Here is a 23,459-nt window from a genome sequence, read left to right on the forward strand (position 1 = left end):
TCTTCACACACACTGAGTTATTACTGGATAACCAATTCCCAGAACTGATAATTATAAGTAAAATACAATTTGAAATCATATTAAGCGTCCACGATCGCGCATAATAATTTAAAACTTGAGTAACTATGCTTGCCCAACGACCGGCTTGCAACGACTCACGGGCTTGCCCGCGCAATAAGCGCATGTAGCCTACTAGCGGCATTGTAGCGAAAAAGTGTACTAACCAACTATAAGCGATAAAAATTCAAACGCCTATCCAGTATGATCTAATCAAATTTTGTTGTAATTTGTGACGAAGGCTTCTGATGACCTCAGAAGTGGTTGCAAGAGAATTTCATTTCCTTTACTCTACATCTCTGTGTTATCATTCTCATTGATTTGTTCCAAATCATTAAAATCAATAAATCAGTAAATTAATCAAAATCAGTTTTAATGATTGTATTCATTTTCAATCATTTTGTAATTCTGCAGAGCCTCCAGAAATCCAACCATTCCACTTCCCGGAGAAGCTACAAGAGGGCAAGCGAACTCAGCTGTCGTGCACGATTGTGTCGGGCGACTTCCCGATCGACATATCGTGGTACAAGGACTCGCGACCGTTGTCGCCTGATTCGGACCTGCAGGAGCAGAACCACAACTTTGTGAGTGTGCTGCTGTTTCGCAAGCTGGCCGCACGACACGCCGGTCACTACACGTGTGTCGCGCGTAATGCCGCCGCACAGACCAACTACACCGCAAAACTCGTCATCAGAGGTCCGTATCAATCAATAATTTTATTCAAATCAACACGAGATACACCACATAAATCAATATACAAAACAAAGCAGAATACAAATTTAAAAAACATACAAAACAGGTTTCATGGTGGGGTGTGCTGAAAAGAATGAAAGGAGAAAAAATACCTAGCCAACTATGGTTTCCCATATAAAAGGCTGGTAGAGATTTTAATTTGAAAAATTATGTTTTTTGTTGATGAACTATTTTGGAGTCTTGATCCGTTTCAATATCTACTTCGTCCTACCATCATTAATAACGTAACATATTGACTACAAACTTTTTTGAAATCTTGATCAGTTTCAATATCTACTTTATCGTCTCATTATCGATAACGTTACATTGACATGTATAATTAACTATACGATCTGCTTTACTTTTGTTTTGTCTAACGTGCAACCGCAATGCGCAATGGTTCATTACATGGCGCGTATTTCAATGGTTATGCTTGGGCGTGGGTGGTTAAAGGGATGGTAATTAGATATGAACAGATTTATTCAATTATATCACACTAAGCCTACTTTTATATCATTTAGAAGATGAACTAATTCTCTTGAACAAAAACCAAATTCTCTTCTAGAATAATCATTAGTAGGACAATAACTTTCTATATTCTTCGATAAATCATCTTTGATTTAATTCAATAAGATCAAAACAAACTTTTTAAGTAATGAAATATAATTGTTTTATGTTTCAGTGGCTCCAAGCTGGATAACAGAGCCTCAAGACATGTCTGTACTATTCCAGCACCCTGCAGCCATCCACTGCCAGGCAACTGGATTTCCAAAACCAAGAATCACCTGGATGAAATTGAGAAGTAACTTTCATTAACTTCTTGTTACTTCTAACTATCCTATCCAGATAAAATTTGTATAGATTTGTTTTACCTCCCATGATTCTTCTCATTACTTCTTGCTGCTTCTAATAATCAACTTATTTAGATAAAATAATATGCATAGATTTCTTACCTCCTATGAGAAAATGATAGATATTAAAATGACAAAATATTTTAAAAAGCCTATTGATTGAAGTAATAAGATTGTTCAGTCCTTTTTTGAATCAACTATCAAAATTAGGGAGAGAAGCGGTTCTAGGTTTATCCTATTATAATTCTCTCTCAATCATCATTTGATTTTGTACTTTTGAAATGAAATTGAATGAAAGTGAGATTTCGTGCTATTAAAATGAAATGAAAATGAAATTTTTTGTGTAAAAAAATAATTAGATAAATATAACTAGTGAGCCCCCCTCCACCGGGCTGGAGAGTTCACTCATGCCTATTGTGATGATTCTCAAATCCGCAACTTGTAATTATTATGATAAGTGAATCAATAGAACTTCATAGGTTACTCTGTATGGGTAATGATATTCAGTAATATCCTCTCCAACGACAATTTTTGAAAAGAGAAAGAGTGCGTGAGTGTGTGTGTGTGTAGAAGAGAGCAGGAATGATAGGGAATGGCAAAATCATGATTCAAGAATAACGGAACAATGGCAGCAAGCCACGCCTTCCAGCTCTCCATACTCTCTTCCAATTGGTGGATTGGAACGGCCTACTGGTGTAGCTCTCAATTCTGCAAGTAGGTGGCACCAGTTACTTTGTTGTATCTGCTGTACATTTCATAGCATTTCTGGGTCTTATATAGTCTGAGTGCCGGTTGGACAAAAGCCGGTCAAGTTTTAATCATGAATAATTCCACGAGAACCAATCAAAGAAACTGTTTTTTTATCACGTTGCCATGGCAAAATTGTTACATGCTATAAATTTTCGGCTCTAAATTTATTGTCTAAATTCAATATTTTCTAAATTTGGCTTAGTGGTTTTGTGTTTTGTTTTGATTTTGTATATGTTTGGACTTTTTAACATCAAAATGAACTTTATTCCGAAGTGAAAAGTGTAAATTTAAAGTAATGTGCTCACTATAACCTTAGTGTCCGGTTTCCCATTTGTGAACTTTGGACTATATACGGCGAGGTGGAACTACCCTTGGGTCTCCCCACCATTCAAAGCCATACGCTAATAATAATAACTGTTTTTTAAGCCTTCTCTGATTGGTTCTCGTGAAATTAACCACGATTAAAATTTAACTGGCTTTTGTGCAACCAGACCTGAGTATTATACCATAGAGAAACAATAGCATAAGTTTACGCTATTGTTTCTCTATTATTATACTTACTTCTAGTCTGATTTTTACTCTAATATTGGCGTATGACGGAGGCTTCGTTTTCCTCTTATATTATCCTTGAAATGCAAAATTTCCAAAAACTTTGTATATACATCGATGCGCAATCAAAAAAGGAACATACCTGTCAAATTTCATGAAAATCTATTACCGCGTTTCGCCGTAAATGCGCAACATATAAACATTTAAACATTCAAACATTTAAACATTTAGAGAAATGCCAAACCGTCGACTTTAATCTTAGACCTCACTTCGCTCGGTCAAATATGTTGAGCCTGAACTCTACGTGAAAAAATCGAATTTATATGAAATTTTTTACTCGCAGGTGAAGACTCCAACGATTTTGTTCAGGTTGAAGAGATACTGGGGATGAGAGTCTCAGCCAATGGGACGCTCTTAATTCGCTCAACTGAGCCATCTCATGAAGGCTCATATTCGTGTCAAGCTGCTAATGGAGTTGGGTCTGTACTCAAGAAGAATATATTCGTCAATATTAATGGTAAGAATAAATTTTATTACTGATTTTTTCTTAAATCGGCAGTGAGTTCAAACAACTAGGTATGGTACACATGTCAATAGAAAAGAAAAGTAGAGCTTATTGTGAACCACTAAAATTAATGAAATAACGAAATTTTGAAAGAATTTATTGATCAATTGTTTGATTGATAATTGATTTATTATTGATTGATTGATTGATTGCAGTGCCAGCATACTTCAAAGAACGGATAGTCAACGAAAGCGGAGTGGCAGGAGAGGACCGCGTGCTAATGTGTGAGGCGGAAGGTGACCGCCCCCTGCGGCTCACCTGGAGCTCCACGCCGCCCCTGCAGCTGCCTCCGGCTCACACCCGCCACACCGCCTCTGGCGCCGCCTCCGAGCTGCATTTGCGCTCACTCTCGCGTCACGACGCCGGTGCCTATTACTGTGCAGCCAGCAACCAGTTCGGCCAGGATAGCATGGTCATACACCTGGCTGTAAGAGGTGACTACATCAGTATTATCTATATAAATGAATAAATATTCCACCTACAATTGTAGGTACAACTCAACATTATATTCAGTTTTTTCACTTCCACAATAGTAGCTTACTTCTACAACTCACTTGTTGAAACTGTACGCGTTTCAGGACACTAGGTCCCATCTTCAGCAGGCAAGAATTAGAAGCTGCGAGATATAACATGAACCTTCGGCTCCAACCACATGAAACTAAACTCTGATTTTTTCAGGGTAGGAAAAGAGTTTGGTCAGTTTGTTTTGACAGCCACCCTCACTTCAAATATTCTCCACACTGGCCGTGTGAGATGCAGAGTGAGGGAGGAAGATGTGTGACAGAAATATTCTCAGCCCTACCTCCCAAGTTGTGAAAAGAGAGACATTCCCACCCCTACATCCCTACCACGCCAGCCACTCTTTCACCGTTTAAGGGGTTGAATTTGAAGATATATCTCGTAGCCTCTAACATTATGTACCATGAAATCATTATCATACATAAACCAAATTCCTCATCTATACGTATTCTGTAAACAAAACAGTTCAGATAAAACAAAAGATAAATTGATTTTAGTATGAAAATTGGTAAAATTAGAGCTGCTCCTAGTAATAAGTAAAATTATTTTTGTTGATGATAGAATACTTTTATGTAACAGATTCCTCATTCATACATAAATCACTTTACTTGACCAAGACCGTGATTACGAGATCAGTCAACTTTCTTAGACCTACTGCAAAGTGCGAGTGATTGTCACTAAAATGTACTGGAATCTAGAATGACATCCCTATATTGACTTTAGTGCCTCCCAGCAAATAGAAGGGTCCACTAATAAGGGTAATCAAGAGCAATCCGAGAACAGTAGAGTTTAATATGGTAAGGTAGTGGAGATTTAAAGGATAAACCTTTTCGAACCTTCATGGAACAATACCCAGTGGACGGTTAGTGTGGTCTGTCTCATTTTCCTGACCATCTCTCAAAATTTAATTTTCTTTTATTTCCAACGTTCTTTATGTACTGTACGTTTGATTATCCAACTTTCTAGCGGCCGGTTTAGATCTGATAATCGAGACTACTGTAATTTGATAGCAGAAATGGAGATTTTTTCTAAAAATGAACAATCTGATATTTTGCTTGATTGTTACTGTTTATTTCTATGTTTTAAAGCCGCCAGAAAACCGACATGTGTGAAGGTGTTGGAGGCTGGCATTGGTTTTAATTATTACCGTTTCTCTTTGCAAATAAATTCCAATTTGAATGTTTCGATATGTTTTAGAGCCGCCAGAAGCGCCAACTAGAGTAGAAGTAGTAGAGGTCGGCAGCCGTTGGCTGAGCATGCGATGGGCCCCGCCCACCCCCGGCCTCAGCGCGCCAATCACACAGTACGTCGTGCAGTTCCAGGAGGACTCGTCACTGCAGTGGGCCAACGTGACAGTGGGCGGCAACCTGCACTCCACCAAGCTCAATGCACTCGTGCCTGCCACTGTCTACACGCTCAGGCTGATAGCTGTGAACCAGGTTGGTGCTGGTCCGCCCAGTCATACCACGCACGCTGTCACGCTGCAAGAAGGTCAGTCATACTACAGTAGAAGGAACAGTTTTTAAGGAGTTTTTAAGATATGTTTTAATATATGTTGATATATTTTTCAAGACATGTTTTTTACTCTGTGAGGATAATATAGAGACTATAGAAAAAATTACTTCATTTTTATAGTCACTGTATGTGAGCATACCATTTTGAAAAAATAGCATAGTTCTACCTTATCTTTCCTCATGACTATGTTATCTTTTCTGTATGGTCATGCCTACGTGAGGAAGTTGTAATACTCTTTAGTTTTTTGAAGCACTCTTAAGTTCCATTTAAATTCAATATAGAGGCCCGGTTGCACAAGAGCATGTTAAATTTTAATAATGATTAGACTAAATGTATGAATGTGAGGAACTCTTCAGTTTCTTGAAGCACTCGCCATTTCAATACAATATAGAGAGAGGCCCGGTTGCACGGTTTTTTTAGAATTACCTAGTACCCTCAATTCTATTTTGAAAAATAATACATATATTATATTGGAATATTAAGGTGCGTGCACGCCGCGAACATGAGCAATTCACTTTTATTCAGCTGACTATATCTGTATTTTTACAGAAACGGTAAGATACAGATATAAAAAGCTTTGCATCAGCTAATTAAAAGTCAATTGCCCATGTTCGCGGCGCGTAAATCTGTACGCACCTTTACACTATCATTAATAAATTAGTGCTCTGGAGTGAAGGATTGAATTTGATTTTTTCTTCCAGTGCCAAGTAAAGCTCCAGAAGATGTGATAGCGGAGGCTAATGCTCCTGAATCACTCCTCATCAAATGGCGGGTGAGTCTCTATTCAGACTAATTTTTCTATTTCTGTTCATATAGAAGTTCATTTCCAACTGAGCTTCAAGCTATATGTTCAATTGATAAGCTACGACTAGGTAAAACGTTGAGAAATCATAGATATCTACAATTTGCAGTGTAAAGCTACTGCTATTCTTGAAGTATATGTAATTAATGATTAGACCACTGACTAATACCATAGAGAAAGGATAAGCGTAAGTCTATTTGTAAGCTATATTATTATTTTGTCCATTTGTATAAGCTATTTGTTTGTTTCTGCTAATATAGACTAATACATGTAAGAGTTGTGAAGCTACTGCTATTCTTGAAGTATGTGTAATCAAATCAAATAGCTTTTCATTCACAAAAACATAATACAAATTTATAAAATTAATAGAGAATTAAACCCCTGACTAATAAATGTATTGTGTTGACCACTTATATTTATGGTTAACTAAACCTCAACTCACACTTACGCGACTCAAGTCGAGAAGAGGCTCGACTCTAGTCGTGAGCATGTGTTTTCAAATGGTGACGTCACGGACTCTAGAATCGACTGGTCTGAGTGTCACCATCTGGAAACACATGCTCTCGACTCTCGACTAGAGTCGAGTCTCTTCTCGACCTGAGTCGCGTATGTGTGAGTTGAGGTTTAGAAGTCATAAGTTGTGATTGTGACTCATGAGTCAATGTATAAACGATTGTAAGCAGTTATAAATTGCATCTCGACAAACTCCATGTATTTTATTCAATGACAAATAAAATTGGATTTATATTATCATCTGTTGACAGCCGATTCCGATGCTGTCAAGCAAAGAGGAGATCCTCGGCTTCCAGGTTTCGTACCGCGAGATGACGAAGGGCGCGCCCGAGACGCGCACCGTTCGTGGCGCGCACAAGCATGAGCTGCAACTGACTGGGCTGCGCAGCTATGCGCGCTACGAGCTCACTGTGCGTGCCATCAACCAGGTGGGGCCGGGTCCCGCCTCCGCCCCGCTAGTCGCCACTACTCTCGAGGGTGGTAGGTAAATGGCAAATCCCTTCTCTATCAATGTAGTTGCTAGATGGCACATTATTGTATGAAATAGGTTTTGCAAAATTCATCAATGTGGACTTTATTTGTTATTGTTGTCTAATTTTAAATTCATTTTATTGAGCCAAAAACAATACACATACAGGCCAAGTCAAAACATCAAAATAACAATGTACTATAATAATTGAAGAGTTGAAAAAATAACTACGGTAAAAAACAATTCAATTAGTTCTTTCATCCCTAATGAAAAAACAGTATAATTCACAATTTGCCAGTTCAATAACTCTTACATAAGAAAACTTTTTTCTAAAGAAAATACATAAGTATGAATAACAGCTTAAAATAATCAAATAAGAAGTTGTTTTTTATTATAAAGAATTCTAATATCATATTTGTACATTAACATTCAAAATTTTACTAGCTATAATTGATAAAATGATAAAAAAGTTCTAATTATAATTCTTTAACTCATCTAGTAGAGTGAAACTATAGATTGAAATATAGTTTCATTATATGCTTATGGTGTCGCATGCTTCCCCTGTGTCGTTAATACCATATATTTTCAATTCATTATTAAATAATTTTTTATATAAAAGTTTATTGTTTTAAACAAGAATGAATAATTAATGTTACATCAGACATATACCTGTATCAGCTGTCCTCTATAGAAGGCAGTTGCAAGGCAGAGAATCGGCAAAGCTGTTCTTCTATCTTTTCACTGTCATCTTAATGTAGATCACCATAAGAAAACAGCAGCTTCGCAAATAAGAGTTTATACTACAGGAATAAACAAACCTCAAGAGGTAACCCTCAAAAATGTCTGCCCCAGCTGAGATTCGAACTCGGGCTAGTTTACAAAGCCAGCGACTAGACCACTAGACCACGGCTCTTCTACTCAACTGAGCAGTATAAATCGAAAGACCCACCCCCCTCATAGATCATCATCGTTCAGCGGAGCCGACAGTGAATCTTTTGCTGTTCAAACTACCAGGGCCGCATAACGCAGCAGTAGTTATAGCCTAAATAGTGAGGTCCGCATAATATAGTATGGTAGTGGAGAAAGACCAGTGTTGCCGATTTTCTGCCTTGCCACTGCCAACTATTAAGTAGGTAGCTGATACCGGTATATCTGATGTAATATTAACTGTCAATCCTTGTTAAAAATTATCAATTATAATGTAATAAAAAAAAGAAGCTCTTTCAATAAAAAATATTTTCCCTGACTCTCAGCTATGAAACTGATTTATGAACATGACATAGGCTACAATAATTAAAACTTTTCTCTACTCTCTTTCATATTCAATAAACATTTTTTATAATATCAATAATATGAATAGATACATGAATCAAAAGCAACAAATCCGAAAAACTAATAGATTCTATCGATTGGGATCGAATAATTAATTGTTATTAATTAATCATATTTCCACATGCTTAAATATTAATCTGGCAACGTTGATCTGACAACCCTTTCAAGTATGAATCTACTTGAGAAATTTAGAAAAATGCATTGAAAGCTCAAAGAAAAGTCCTCTCATCGCCAAATTTCTGATCCTACCTAAACTTCTGTAGGTACCAAATTTGAACGATGTCTGTCAATTTGTTATTGAAAGATCTTAGAAAACGCAGAAAAACTGCTGAAAAATGCTAGGGAAACGCAGTAAAATCTGGGCGTATCTTTGGCATAATTCAGAAGTCCTCTTAAGACAAAATACCCAGACCTTTGCCGAACTTTTGTAATGAATTTGAACATGATCTGTCAATTAATTCTTGAGGCCTCAAAATCGTAGAAAAAGCGCTCAAAAACCACTGATTTTGGGCGAAACTTGGGCGTTATTTCAAAACCCTTTCAATACAAAATTTTTATACCTCAGATGAGCCTGTTTACCAAAGAAATTTGAACATTTTCTTTCAATTGGTTCTTGAAAAAGCTAAGAGACCGCTGGAAAAACGCAGATTTTAGGAGAACAGCGTTGCCGATTTTCTGCCTTCTATGGAGTATAGCAGATACCCGTATATCTAGTGTAATGTTATATTGTTCATTCTTGTTAAAATTATCAAAATTATTGTAATTTATTCATCAAGAAAATATATTTTTCAATAAATAATGTTCATAATTGATATTAAATATTTTATTAATTAATGACCGTATATGTTTACATTGTTCAAAAATTATCTTATATTTTCTTTATATTGTATAAGTCGAAATATATTATTTATAAGGTATGAGAGAATAACACAATGATAATTAAATTTATCCCAAATTAAATGCGGTAAATCACCCGAGGACTTCTGCTACCGTACTGCAAATATTAATAATAGGGTTAACAGCTAGATGGAAATTCGATGAGAGCTACTATCCAAAAATTATTTGCCAGCCCAGGAGTAGAACCCGGTACCTCAAACAACAAACTTTCTTGGAAGCCTCATCTTCAGCATTTGAAAAAAGGCTGAGTTCAGTCATCTTTGAACTAAGGTCATTAAAGCAATTTCTCAATCTGGAATCGCTTAGAGAGATCTACTTTGGTCTTTTTCACTCATTACTGTCTTATGGAATAGATTTCTGGGGTAGTACATCTGACTCTGTTGAAGTTTTCAGGATTCAAAAGTGGGCTATTAGGTTCATGGTTTGGGAGTCACAAAGGAATAGCTGTAGGCCCCATTTCAAAAGTCTAAAAATTCTTCCTTTACCTAGTGTCTACATTCTGGAGGCCCTTTGTTTTGGTTAAGAGAAATCAATGTTATTTTGCTCGTGGTGATGATATTCATTTTCATAATACCAAGAATAAACACTTGTTGAGAGATGAGATGCATCGCTCCACTTTCTATATGAGAGGCTTCAGAAGCTCTGGCATCCAATTATATAATATTTTACCTGATTTCATAAAGAATATCTATTTATCTATCTATTAACCCTGTTGTCAATATTTTCTGGGTGATTAACAGCATTCAATTTTAATTTCCGTTTAATAATAATTATAAATGGATGAATTTGAAAAATTTGATAGCAGTAAAAATTGTAAATCAAATTTGAGGAGTTTAAATTGCAGTTCCAGAGGAGGCGCCGCAGGATGTACGCTGTGCAGCTCTCTCGTCGCAGAGTTTGCGCATCCGGTGGGAACCCCCCTCCCCGGAGCACCACAATGGTTTGCTGCAGGGATACAAAGTTGTCTATAAACTTGTCAACCCCAATCAGGGTACGCATCACTACAAATGTTATAGTCCTTGTAAATTATAAGCAATCATCTATGTAGATGAAAACAGATTAGAAATATTATTATTACACAACAGTTTTTCGTTTTTACTTTTGAGGGTATCACTATCACTATAAATTTTAATGTAATAGTCCTTGAAAATTATAAGAAATCATCTATGTAGGTGTAGATGGGAACAGATTACAAATATTTGTGTTAAATAAGCAACAGTTTCGGTTTTGACTCATGATACTGTTTTAGGTGTGACATACTGATATTTATCCATAATGAAACACTAGAATATTGTCTAATAATATCACGAATTTAATTGGATCACGAATAATAAATAATATATCAGATACGGTACTTTTGTTGGTGAGATGTTGTGATATCCATCCATATCGGCCTAATGAAAACACTGGGATGTTGTCAGAAATATCAATTATATTTGTAAAATTTAGCTTTTGTAAAAAGCTAACCAGGTATACTACCAAATAAGCAGGACACTACTTGGGAAAAGAGAGATAAGCCAGGGAACAAAAATGAAAATCTATCAAGCAGTTTTTAAGCCCATCCTAATGTATGGAACAGAATGCCTGACACTCCTAGATAAGCATAAAAGTAGAATTACCTCCTCAGAAATGAGATATTTAAGAAAAGTCGTTGGAAAGACAAGGAGAGACAGAGTGAGAAATGGAGTGATCAGAGATACTCTAAAGGAGGAAGAGCTGATCATTTCTGTCCAACGAAAAGCTTTAGGTTGGTATGGACATGTCACACGAATGAGGGAGGAAAGAAAAGCAAGGATGGTAATGGAAGCAAGACCGGAGGGACGTCGAGGCAGGGGACGACCACGGATGGAATGGAGCGAGTATGTGGCGAGTATCGCGGCTGGAAAGGGAAAGACAATGACGGACGTTAGGAGGATGGCCCAGGATAGAGTGCAATATAAGAAATGGCTGGAGGCACCCGACGCTTAGCGGCATAAGGGGAAGGAAAAGAAGAAGAAGAAGATATTTGTAAAATTATTACATACATGTTTTCAACACCAATGGTGTCAATTTTCACACTGAAGATAACACCATTGGTGTTGAAAACATGTATGTAATAATTTTACAAATAACAATATTTTACAAATATAATCGACATTTCTGACAACATCCCAGGGTTTTCATTAGGCTTATGTATTTTACCCTTAATTAGTGATATTTCTGACAACATCTCAATGTTTTCATTATAAATAATACAATTGAATAATTAATAAAATCAAGAATTATCTTTGGTTTTGGTTTTGCTCATCTACATGAAATTCAATCATAGGGATTCAATATTTTTTTATTATAATAGATATACTAAATGCAAATTCTATCTTATAGAATCTCATCCATTCCCTCAAGTATTTCAGAAATTTTCTGCTAAATGTTGAGTTTTTAGTCTCTTTTGTTACTCACTTTTTAATTAATTTGTAATACTGTACGGAGATTCAGTTGTACTAGAAATGTATAGTTTTTGTATATAAATAAATAATAACAATATACAAATAAAGAAATATTATAATTTTCTATCACTCATTTAGTACAATAAATGACATATTTAGATGTTTTATTACATATTTAGTTCATTTAGATCATTGAAGGATACGCTTAAAATGTCCACTCATTGAAGTTATGCATGCTCTGACTGTTTTCTCCATAATATTCAAAAATCAATGGAAAAAAATTCTGTTTATAAAACGACTAGAATCCATAGATAATTAAAAAAATTGGGTATTCTCCAAAATGTTGTATCTAAATTGTTTCACAGATGGACCCTATGACTCGGAGGTCAAAAAGACGACAAATTTAGAAACGAATTTGCATAATCTGTCGAAATTCACCAACTACAGCATCAGAGTACTGGCATTCACCACCGGTGGTGAGGGCATCCTGTCTTCACCGATATTCTGTAACACTGAGGAGGATGGTAAGTTCCTAAACCTCATATTATATTTCTAAGGTTTCCCATCACTTTTCAACAACAGTGGTTGAAGACAATCTAAAGCCGCGTTTACACCAAAGTTATTAACAAAATGTTAATAACTTATATCCTTATAGATTCTATTGGATTGAACGGAACTTGACAAACACATATGTTCATCATGTGTATGATAAGTTATGTTCAATCTAATAGAATCTATAAGGATTGAGTTATTAACATTTTGTTAATAACTTTGGTGTAAACACAGCTTTAAATTCATCTCTCACAAAAACATGACATTACATGTCCGAAGATGAAATTACTACAAAAATTCACTAATAATATTAGAATGTAATTATGGCTGATGTTTCAAATGAAACTACCGATTGCCTGCCATTCATGATGAGGTGGAAAATTTAAAGATATAAAATTGATCCATATACGTAGGCTTGGTATCTGCTCTATGAACTGGCATTATACTCTATGAATATGTAAATACATGTTTGTTTGTAAAATGAATAAATTGACTGGTTTATTGAACTTCCTATACATTGTTATTCTTATTGGCATTTTTTAATGTTTGATGTGACATTGACGTTGGGCCGCCGAAAACAATGGATGGACAGGTAGAAGTTCTAGAGACCCTTCAGTGGTCACCTATTGTTATTGAATCTCGATATTTTCGTGGTCTAATGACTGTTAGAGTTTCCACTCAGAGCAATATATTGGTGGACCAGTGTGGTTACTTGAAGGCACTTTCAGCTGTAAACCAGTACAGTGATTGGATAAACACACACATTACTATCGATGAGAAGTACAAATTTAGTGGAACGTACGTGGTGTGTATAGCCACTACCTCCGTAAATACCTTTGTTTACGGAGGTAGTGGTATAGCCCACATTGATTTTTGGACGAGATTGGGCGAGAGTTTTATGAGATTGAATGAGACTTGACAAACACATGATACACATCATATGTTTGCCAAGCTGTGTTCAATCTAATAGAATTTGAAAGGATGCTAAAAAATCATACGTTCAATAAGTATCAAATTGAATGTAACTCAATTTAGTCTGTATACAGCTTGTGAGCAAGTTGAGTTTCATCAAATGAGCCATTGGAAATAATACAATAATTTCAAGTACTTGATCACTGATTTACATTCAATAACGGCAGAGAATACAAGTCACAGATGTAAGGTGCAAGATAATAGATAAGTTGGTGCTACCAGCTAGAATTGCCTTCAAGAAACCAACCAAACGTGGCCACTAATGAGAGTAATGAAGCGGAATCAGAGGACAATAAAGTATGCTAGTCGAGAGTTAGAGGATGCACCTTTTTGGGACAATAGCCCAGTGCACAGGTAGCGCGGCCCCGTCCCCTTTCTTTTACCCGATTTTTCTAACAATACATCATTTTGGATTCTGAATAGCAAAATTATTGGCATCCCGACACATATTCATATATAGTGGGGACATTTTCTTAGATCAGCAAATAATCAAGCAATTGTATCAATACTCTGTAAAAGAATTCTAGCTTATATGCTTTTTGTAATCATGTCTATATTTTGAATAAACTCCTCTGGTCGTGTTGTACCCTCGACCAAAAGAACTATTATTATTATTAATGATTCTAAATTTTATAAATACCAGACTGACAATTATTGTTTAAATCAATATGTCTTATATCAGTTCCAGGTACTCCGGAACAAGTGAAAGCCTTGATAATGACTTCGGAGAGTGTGTTGGTTACATGGACCAGACCATCCCAGCCGAATGGTGTGATACTGAGGTACAACGTCTACATTCAATTGCCAAATAAGGTAATTTTTGATCTTGAAAGATTCATTTTGATATTCGAGTAGGCTACTACCCAACATAGCTTACAGTATGTCTATCCTATGTCTAACGTATGCTGTTATCTATAGAAAATATGAACGAAACACTCAGAAAATTATGAAGTTTTGTTTCTAAGAATAAATAATTGAGAATAGGGACTTGGGCGCGCTTGTTTTGATGTCAATGTAAAAATCTCAATGATTTGCATTTTTTAAGAATACTAGACTATAATGTAGACTATTTAAATTGTGTATTTGATAAAACCATCAACATCATCGGAAAGTTGTGTGTATATTTTTGGCTTCAAAATTTTCTAAAATAACTTAATTTATTCAAAGTGCGGTGATATTAAGTGCAATATTTGACTATAATTTGGTATTTTAATCATTCTGAATTCAAAATTTCCAGCTCATATATATTTTTGGGCAGTACTTTGAACTTTAACTTTCCCCATAGCATAAATTTGTGTTTTATTGGACGAGGTGAACATAACCTTAATTTTGACATTATTTTTCAACAAAATTTGGAATAAGAGACGTTTTGGACGTTGGTCTGTGTTTCTATCCAATTAAGTGAATTGTAATATCTAGAATAAATAAAAAAATATAATTTTCTATGGCTTTTGAATATAGGAACCTTGAACTAATGATATCAGATCATGTTTGTCTTTGGGTGATGGTTTGGAAGTTGAATATTGGAATTGGAACTTAAGCTGTATCAATAAATCAAACTTTTCACTCAAAACATACCGTACCGTACATAAAATGTAAGCTTACATGACTGATGGATACGTCACAATGATAATGAATAAAATTGTATTTACTAAGGATCTAATTTTGTTAAATTCAATTTCTATTGTATTGCAGGATGTGATCAATGAAATAGTGTTTGGTGATAGAGAGCATTCCCATGAATGCAGGAAGCTGAAGGAATTCAATAGATATGAATTCTGGGTGACAGCTTCCACCAGTGTGGGAGAGGGACAGCCCAGTGCAAAAGTGTCACAGACTCCTTTGTCAAGGGGTAAGTACAAATATAATTCAAGCTATTCTCTTTTGGTTTTGTATCATAGAAAAAATGAAATGGAATTGATCAATTCCACTGACTCAATAAGCAGCCTAAAGGTGTGAGAGTACGTTATTTTTTTATTCATAAAACTGGATAATTGAATGATCAACGACTCCATCTCGTTCTCATTTGACTAGGTAATTAAGATATGATGAATTATGAGTTTTGTAGCCCCAATTCCCATCAAATTCATTTGAATGAGAACATGTGAATGTGAATGAGAGCTTTCTGTATCCTCATTCCTCAGTACAGCTGATGATGCGTTGGTAAACGTGAAACCATGCTACTGTTTTAAAATGTTTAATAAATTTTTAGTGAAATTTGACAATATCCTTGTTCTCTTATTATGGCGAGATTTCACAACATCACCATCAATTCTACTAATTTTATTGAATGAGAACAGTTTTCAGCTTTATTGATCAACTCTTATCAATTAGGAGTCTTCAAACAAGAGTTTCGACGTTTTAAACTGTACCTATTTGTGATTTATTAGGTACTTCAAAATATAAAATCATAAGGCAACATTTTCCTGAGACTGGTCCATGATTTTTCATGTCACTAATATTGGACACAGTTTCCATGAAGAGTATATTGCAAAGAAATTAGCTTATAGTGTGTCAGATTTATTATTTTTTACATTTCTGTGTATTCCACACTTGCAGAAATTTATTGAAAATCATAATTTTTATCATTTCGAAATTACGTATTATGAGACCACAAAACTGTCTCCGTATCTATATGTATTTTATATTGATTTTTGTTGTACAGTTCCAGCAAGGATAGCGTCGTTTTCGAGCAAAATCGTTGGAAAGGCGGGAGGACAAATCACGTTGGGCTGTCAGACGGTCGGCCTGCCTGCTCCCACTAGAACGTGGTGGGGTCCTACGGGTGCCACCCTTCCCACTGACCCTAGCAAACAACTGTGAGTTTCACAACTCAATTCCAATAATAATCTTAAATTTATTATTAATTAAACTTGACTCAATAATTTTACTTAACTTCAATAATTATTGAAATACTTGATATTACTGAACTACGAATCAATTAGATAGGTAGGTATTATTTTAAAGCCATGTTTTTTTCATTTATCCATAGACAATAGATGCAATGCAGGTAAAAACAACAGGCATTCGACCAAAATTGCTCTAAACCTTAATTTGGAATAAACGGTCTAGAGGTTATGTAAATAATAACTTAATTCACACACTATTTTGAGTCCAAAAAATGTATGTACTACAATAATTTTGGATTTATCAGATTAATTAATTTCAAAATACAAATCCAAACCAAAATGTTCACACCAGATTTGTTAAAGTTGTCAAGAGAATAAATATGTTGTAAGAGTTGTCTACAAAATTTAGTTCTCACTAAATAGTTTTCTTCAAAAAAGTTGTCAATTTTTTTCTGTAGAGAACAAGTTAAATGTTATTGAGTTTTTTAAGAAAATTACAACAAATTGACTGAATTTGTTGAAATCTCAGTTGACAATGTTGGTGTGAACGTGGCTTTACAATAATAATTACGTAATTCGTAGTTCAGTAGTTCTAAGTATTTTCAGAATTGAAATTGTTAAATTTCTTTTTCATCCAAGTGCTCAGGTCTCTCTTTTTTCTTCTCTGAATTTGTGAATTATCTAGATTATTTTGTTTTCCATGATCTATTATTACAACAGTGTATAACAGTAATTCCACTAGAAGCCTTGCAGCAGTGGTCATAATCTGTCTATCTGTTCATCTGAAGGTCAGACGTCCTCCCAAAACTCATTCTTGGAATAGTAAGCCTTCTAAAAAAGAAGATGAATCTTCAATATTTTCTTGAAGCTCACGGGATCCCTGCACATTTAATATCTCGAAAATACTAAAACTACTGAAGCTATATCCTCAATTAGGCTATATAATTCAAGTGATGAATTCTAATTTTATATTCAATATATTGCTATATTTTGAAAAATACTATTTCTGTGGATGGCAGAATTTTGGCTGACAGGAGTCTCAAACTGGGGCCTCTGACGCTGAGCTTGGCTGGCAACTACTCGTGTCACGCTGAGAATGTGTTCGGCAGAGACCACGTGGCCTACCAGGTGGTGGTGATGGTCCCCCCTGTCCCGCCCATCCTCGCCGTCACTGAAAGCACCACTAACTCCCTCTTTCTGCACTGGAAGGTGGTCAGTGATGGTGGCAGTCCACTTACAGGTAAGTCAATACTAAATAATAATGGTCAATAATAAATAAATTTATTATTTCAAACAATATTCTTCATCAGAGTAATTAGATCAATGTAGTTTGTATTGTTTCAAGTTAACAGGTCATAAAAAATGTAGGTATTGAGCAATTTTACACTGTCGGAGTATAAAATACATTTTGAACTATTTTACAATGTCATTAAATATAACATAAGTAATTATTATTGAACGAAAATACAAAGCTCAATTCTGTAAAACACACCGAAGACTTCTGCTCATGTAAATATTGACAATACAAAAACATCTGCTACTGTTTATATTAACATCAGGTTTTAATTAATTATCTATAGTTTAATAACAATTATAATAGTTTAATAATTATTTTTTAGTAGAGGAGTTCGACTCATAATTTCTCACCAATGATATTGACAAGCTCAAGAAAAGTTGGATTAATGTTGAAAAATAAAGTTTTCTCTATTTTTAAACTGTGAACCAATTATTCTTATTTCGTCAAAATATTATTTGATTTCTTTCTCATCAGAATCATAGAACATCGAAATATCTTCTTCCATACAGGAGCTAAATTCAAGTTTAAAAAAACTGTTTCTGTAATGATGAAAACTTTCTATATATACCGTACTAATTATGTATTGAATCTCTTCACCCCAAGTCCACATCTTCAGAAAATGTGTGATAAAAGTCTCCATTCAACAAGTTTCACAATAGTATTCATTTCTTAACTTGTGATATTATAATTTCAGTTTTTTATCCCACTTTCTCCAAATTACAAATTATTTGATCAATGGATGTGTCCATTTCTGGACTATGTTTCTTGGCTTGATAACAGATAGATTGAATCAAATCATATCAAATATACTTTATTCAATAAGTTGCACATTCAAAAACGTTGAAAGTGTCATACATATAACAATAAAAACTAGAAAGATCCAAACTGGAAACCACATGAATCAAGTAAAATACATAATACAAAAAGGCGAATTAGTTCTCATTAATCATTTCAATGCAGGATATAAGTATCATGTAACTTAATAAGAATAAACTGAACAAATTCAAATGAAATTTCCAGGTTACATATTGAGCTACAGGAAACAGAATGAGGAATGGCAGCATTTACCTCTGGAACAGGATCGCCGCTCTTACAATTTGGACAAACTGCAGTGTGGAAGTGCCTACGAGATTGAGCTGCAGGCGACCAACTCTGTGGGCAATAGCAAACCCAGCGCCCCTGTCAGAGCAACCACTAAAGGAGAAGGTACAATTCAATTGTTCAAATTCCTACTTCACAGCCCAGAATCATGATGTATTCATAAAATTTCAACAAAAATAAGTGCATTCCATAGAATTATACATTTTGAATTTCTTTAGTGTATTCTCTATTGCAGAATAACTCATACAACTTAAATGGAGATTGATGAAGTTTTTGACAAAAATAATGATTAGGCTAATTTATTCATCTATTTTTGTATATTTATTCAATTCATTTTTTATATTGTGAACTTGCACAGTTAGCAAGTTCAGTTTAGTATATTCTTAGCCACCGTCCATTGACCAGGGAATTGTCAGATAAGCGCTTCACCCATAATAAATTATGGTGCCCTGGGGCGACCAGAGTATAATCAACTAATAATAACTCTTAAACCTCAAAATTACTATCTCAAAATGATAAATAGTTATTTGTTAGTAGAGGAGTTCGACTCATAATTTCTCACCAATGATATTGACAAGCTCAAGAAAAGTTGGATTAATGTTGAAAAATAAAGTTTTCTCTATTTTTAAACTGTGAACCAATTATTCTTATTTCGTCAAAATATTATTTGATTTCTTTCTCATCAGAATCATAGAACATCGAAATATCTTCTTCCATACAGGAGCTAAATTCAAGTTTAAAAAAACTGTTTCTGTAATGATGAAAACTTTCTATATATACCGTACTAATTATGTATTGAATCTCTTCACCCCAAGTCCACATCTTCAGAAAATGTGTGATAAAAGTCTCCATTCAACAAGTTTCACAATAGTATTCATTTCTTAAACTTGTGATATTATAATTTCAGTTTTTTATCCCACTTTCTCCAAATTACAAATTATTTGATCAATGGATGTGTCCATTTCTGGACTATGTTTCTTGGCTTGATAACAGATAGATTGAATCAAATCATATCAAATATACTTTATTCAATAAGTTGCACATTCAAAAACGTTGAAAGTGTCATACATATAACAATAAAAACTAGAAAGATCCAAACTGGAAACCACATGAATCAAGTAAAATACATAATACAAAAAGGCGAATTAGTTCTCATTAATCATTTCAATGCAGGATATAAGTATCATGTAACTTAATAAGAATAAACTGAACAAATTCAAATGAAATTTCCAGGTTACATATTGAGCTACAGGAAACAGAATGAGGAATGGCAGCATTTACCTCTGGAACAGGATCGCCGCTCTTACAATTTGGACAAACTGCAGTGTGGAAGTGCCTACGAGATTGAGCTGCAGGCGACCAACTCTGTGGGCAATAGCAAACCCAGCGCCCCTGTCAGAGCAACCACTAAAGGAGAAGGTACAATTCAATTGTTCAAATTCCTACTTCACAGCCCAGAATCATGATGTATTCATAAAATTTCAACAAAAATAAGTGCATTCCATAGAATTATACATTTTGAATTTCTTTAGTGTATTCTCTATTGCAGAATAACTCATACAACTTAAATGGAGATTGATGAAGTTTTTGACAAAAATAATGATTAGGCTAATTTATTCATCTATTTTTGTATATTTATTCAATTCATTTTTTATATTGTGAACTTGCACAGTTAGCAAGTTCAGTTTAGTATATTCTTAGCCACCGTCCATTGACCAGGGAATTGTCAGATAAGCGCTTCACCCATAATAAATTATGGTGCCCTGGGGCGACCAGAGTATAATCAACTAATAATAACTCTTAAACCTCAAAATTACTATCTCAAAATGATAAATAGTTATTTGTGCAAATAGTGCGCAAAGTGACAGTTTGCTGCACTGAAAGACGGCTCAGGCAGAATGGCTTCTTGAGTGCAGCAGAGGAACTTTGCGCACGTATTTAACATTAAATGTTTCCTACAGTTACCATTGAATATGAAAAGTGGGTAATTATGGATAAAATGATGGCTGAAATCCATCAAATGTTTGTGTGTGTGATGCTGTTATTAATAACAACCTTAATTCATTTAAAAATTAATAATCCAATTGAAGTTGAAAATTCTCAGCCAAAGTTCTCATTTTATTCATTCAAGAATCAGAAAAAATACAGATAAAACAAAAAATTTGCATTCAAAATACACGCCAACAGCTTGTTGGGATGGCTGAACCGACAAGCGCGCGACCTAGCGGGAAGAATCGTACCTAACTTCGTTTCATCCAGCTAAAAACAGTATTCAGATATTTAGACTTAAGGTTAACTAAAATTACCGAAAAATACTATAAGTAAACTAAAAAATATTTATAAAATAACATAGACAACAGAAAATATTTTATTGTAGTATATTCTAATGATATTTTATTGACATGGATTTCGAATGGTAATTATTTAACCTGAAAATTCGAATTTCATAATGTGTGTTTGCTATATTTCTCATTGCTTGAAGTTGAAATAATTATTACTGTCAATAGAAAATAAACATTATTTATTATTGAATGATGAGAAGTTATTATTTAATTATGATTTAGATAAACATTATTCTTGTTTTGGATTTCTAGATTGGGATTTTATCATACATGTAGGGTAGCCATTGAAATGATTCTTATCTAAATCTAACCACAGTCATTGTTACCAACTTAATTTTTGTTTTCGTGCACTAATCCTCCATATAACCCACCAACTATTTTGTGTTGTAATGTTGCAAATCTGGAGTGCAGAAAAAGTATTTTCTTAAACATATTCCGAAATTGTATAATAAGGTTTTTATAATAGATAGTGCTTCAATTTTGAACATACTCTGAGATTGTATAATAAATGGTGTTTTATTTTTGAACATATTTCGAGATCGTATAAGGCTTTTCCAATAAATAGTGCTTCATTTTTGAACATATTCTGAGATTGTATAATGAGGTTTTTACTCATAATCAGCACATACTCATACATCAGCAGCCACAATTTTCACAAATATTTCTATCATTACAAAAATATCACTCTTTTGACTTTAGTTTTCCTTCATTAGCCCATTCAAACTCATTTTATTCTTACTTACCCCTTTTTTTCAAAGTTCTTTGCTGGCAGTTATCATAATCACCCTCATCTTATCATTCATCATTCATATAAGACTGCATACTCTCTTATCATCGTTATTGATAACACCTCTCCTTCATCACTTCATAATTCATTTTCACCAACCCTTTCACCATCAACTCTATTAAGAAATGTTTTAGTATTAGTTTTCTAAGTATTTTTTTCATTTTCTAGCATTATTTTTAATATCTTTTTTGTTTTGATTAAACTGTATAGCCTACTGTAATTATTGTTGTGTTAAGGAAACATATTTGGGTCATTTACCTGTTGTTTCCGATGTGATATCGTGAATAAATAAATAAGTAAATAAATAAATAAATAATAGATAGTGCTTCAATTTTTTAAATAAATTTTTGCTATGTAGGCTATGTATTCAAGATAAATTTGAAAGGATAATACCATAGAGGAACAATAGCGTAAGTAGATATCCCATGGTATAGGGAGTTTATGTCGTAACTTTTACTGTTATCTCAAGCCGATAGTCCACGTAGTTCTTTCCCTTGAAGCTGTGTGACACTGGTAGTCTCTCATACTGTACCGTTCATACACTCTCACCCCAACAAAACAGTAAAAATCGACAACAATCGACAGTAATCGGCTTGAGATAACAGTAAAAGTTACGACATAAACTCCCTATACCATGGGATATCTACTTACGCTATTGTTTCTCTATGATAATACTTTCAATTCACAGCATGGAACTACAAAACCATAATTCAATATATTTGTGTTTTGCTCTGGACCTTACAGTGGCGGATTTCACCTGCTCGTATTATGATAAATAAATGATAATGATAATGAAATACATAAATTATTATAAATCTCTGAATACTTGAATAGGTTAACTCTGTTATTGACTAGTTCCTGGAGTGGCCGAACAAGACGATCTGATAGCGGTGAACTCGACTTCGGCGATGATCTTCCTGGAGAGCTGGCCGGAGCGAGGCTGCCCAGTGCAGCACTTCCAGGTGTTCTACCGAGCTCACAGCCAGGCACACTGGCAGACGTTCGGAGGCGGTGCCATGCGTCCTCACGAGGACATGCAGTTGAGTCCTCACGAGGACATCCAGCTGCGTCCTCACGAGGACATCCAACTGGTTGACCTCACCCCGGCCACCAAGTATCACCTGCAGGTGGTAGTCTTCTCCGACGCTGGCAGTGCCAGACATGAGTATGTTTTCGCCACGCGCTCTAGGTCTGGAGGTGAATAAACAAGTAGATTCAATGTGATAATAAGCTGATTGTTTATAGTAAATTTTATGTTTTCAAGAAAAAAATCAACCATTATAACCTTTAATCAATCAATCTCTAAATTCAAGATATACAATGTGTATTTTAATGTAGGTACATGAATGTGTCATCTATATTAAATAACAAATATAATTTGGAAAACATACAACAATTAAGAAAGAAAGAAACACAACTTTAAAAAAATAATAGCCAAGGTATCCTTGGTTTATCCAATAAAATACTTCAAAACATAAAATTTCTAACTCGCTATTATAAACCTATTCGTCTCGTTTCCGATTCTACAAGGTCTTCAAGATCTTAAGTTGAATAAATAGATAAATAAAATTCTATCCATCAC

General features: G+C 34.6%; 1 protein-coding gene across 2 annotated transcripts in view; it reads left to right on the forward strand.

Moving 5' to 3' along the window:
• Positions 1-23,459, forward strand: part of LOC111049969 (Down syndrome cell adhesion molecule-like protein Dscam2) — a 244,556-nt gene that overhangs the window by 210,907 nt on the left and 10,190 nt on the right. For both annotated transcript variants that reach the window (XR_005570419.1, XM_039420535.1), the window contains exons 11-25: positions 472-753; positions 1,472-1,591; positions 3,283-3,456; positions 3,660-3,938; positions 5,221-5,514; positions 6,240-6,310; positions 7,105-7,333; positions 10,396-10,542; positions 12,343-12,501; positions 14,184-14,314; positions 15,197-15,353; positions 16,167-16,320; positions 17,370-17,590; positions 18,668-18,853; positions 22,733-23,074. Coding sequence is in view for 1 of the 2 variants with exons in the window: in XM_039420535.1 (XP_039276469.1) it covers positions 472-753; positions 1,472-1,591; positions 3,283-3,456; positions 3,660-3,938; positions 5,221-5,514; positions 6,240-6,310; positions 7,105-7,333; positions 10,396-10,542; positions 12,343-12,501; positions 14,184-14,314; positions 15,197-15,353; positions 16,167-16,320; positions 17,370-17,590; positions 18,668-18,853; positions 22,733-23,074 (2,946 nt within the window). In the remaining variant the exon portion in view is untranslated. The remainder of the gene's footprint in view (positions 1-471; positions 754-1,471; positions 1,592-3,282; positions 3,457-3,659; positions 3,939-5,220; positions 5,515-6,239; positions 6,311-7,104; positions 7,334-10,395; positions 10,543-12,342; positions 12,502-14,183; positions 14,315-15,196; positions 15,354-16,166; positions 16,321-17,369; positions 17,591-18,667; positions 18,854-22,732; positions 23,075-23,459) is intronic.

This window comes from Nilaparvata lugens, chromosome 2 (genome assembly GCF_014356525.2).
Source record: "Nilaparvata lugens isolate BPH chromosome 2, ASM1435652v1, whole genome shotgun sequence".
Taxonomy (NCBI): domain Eukaryota; kingdom Metazoa; phylum Arthropoda; class Insecta; order Hemiptera; family Delphacidae; genus Nilaparvata; species Nilaparvata lugens.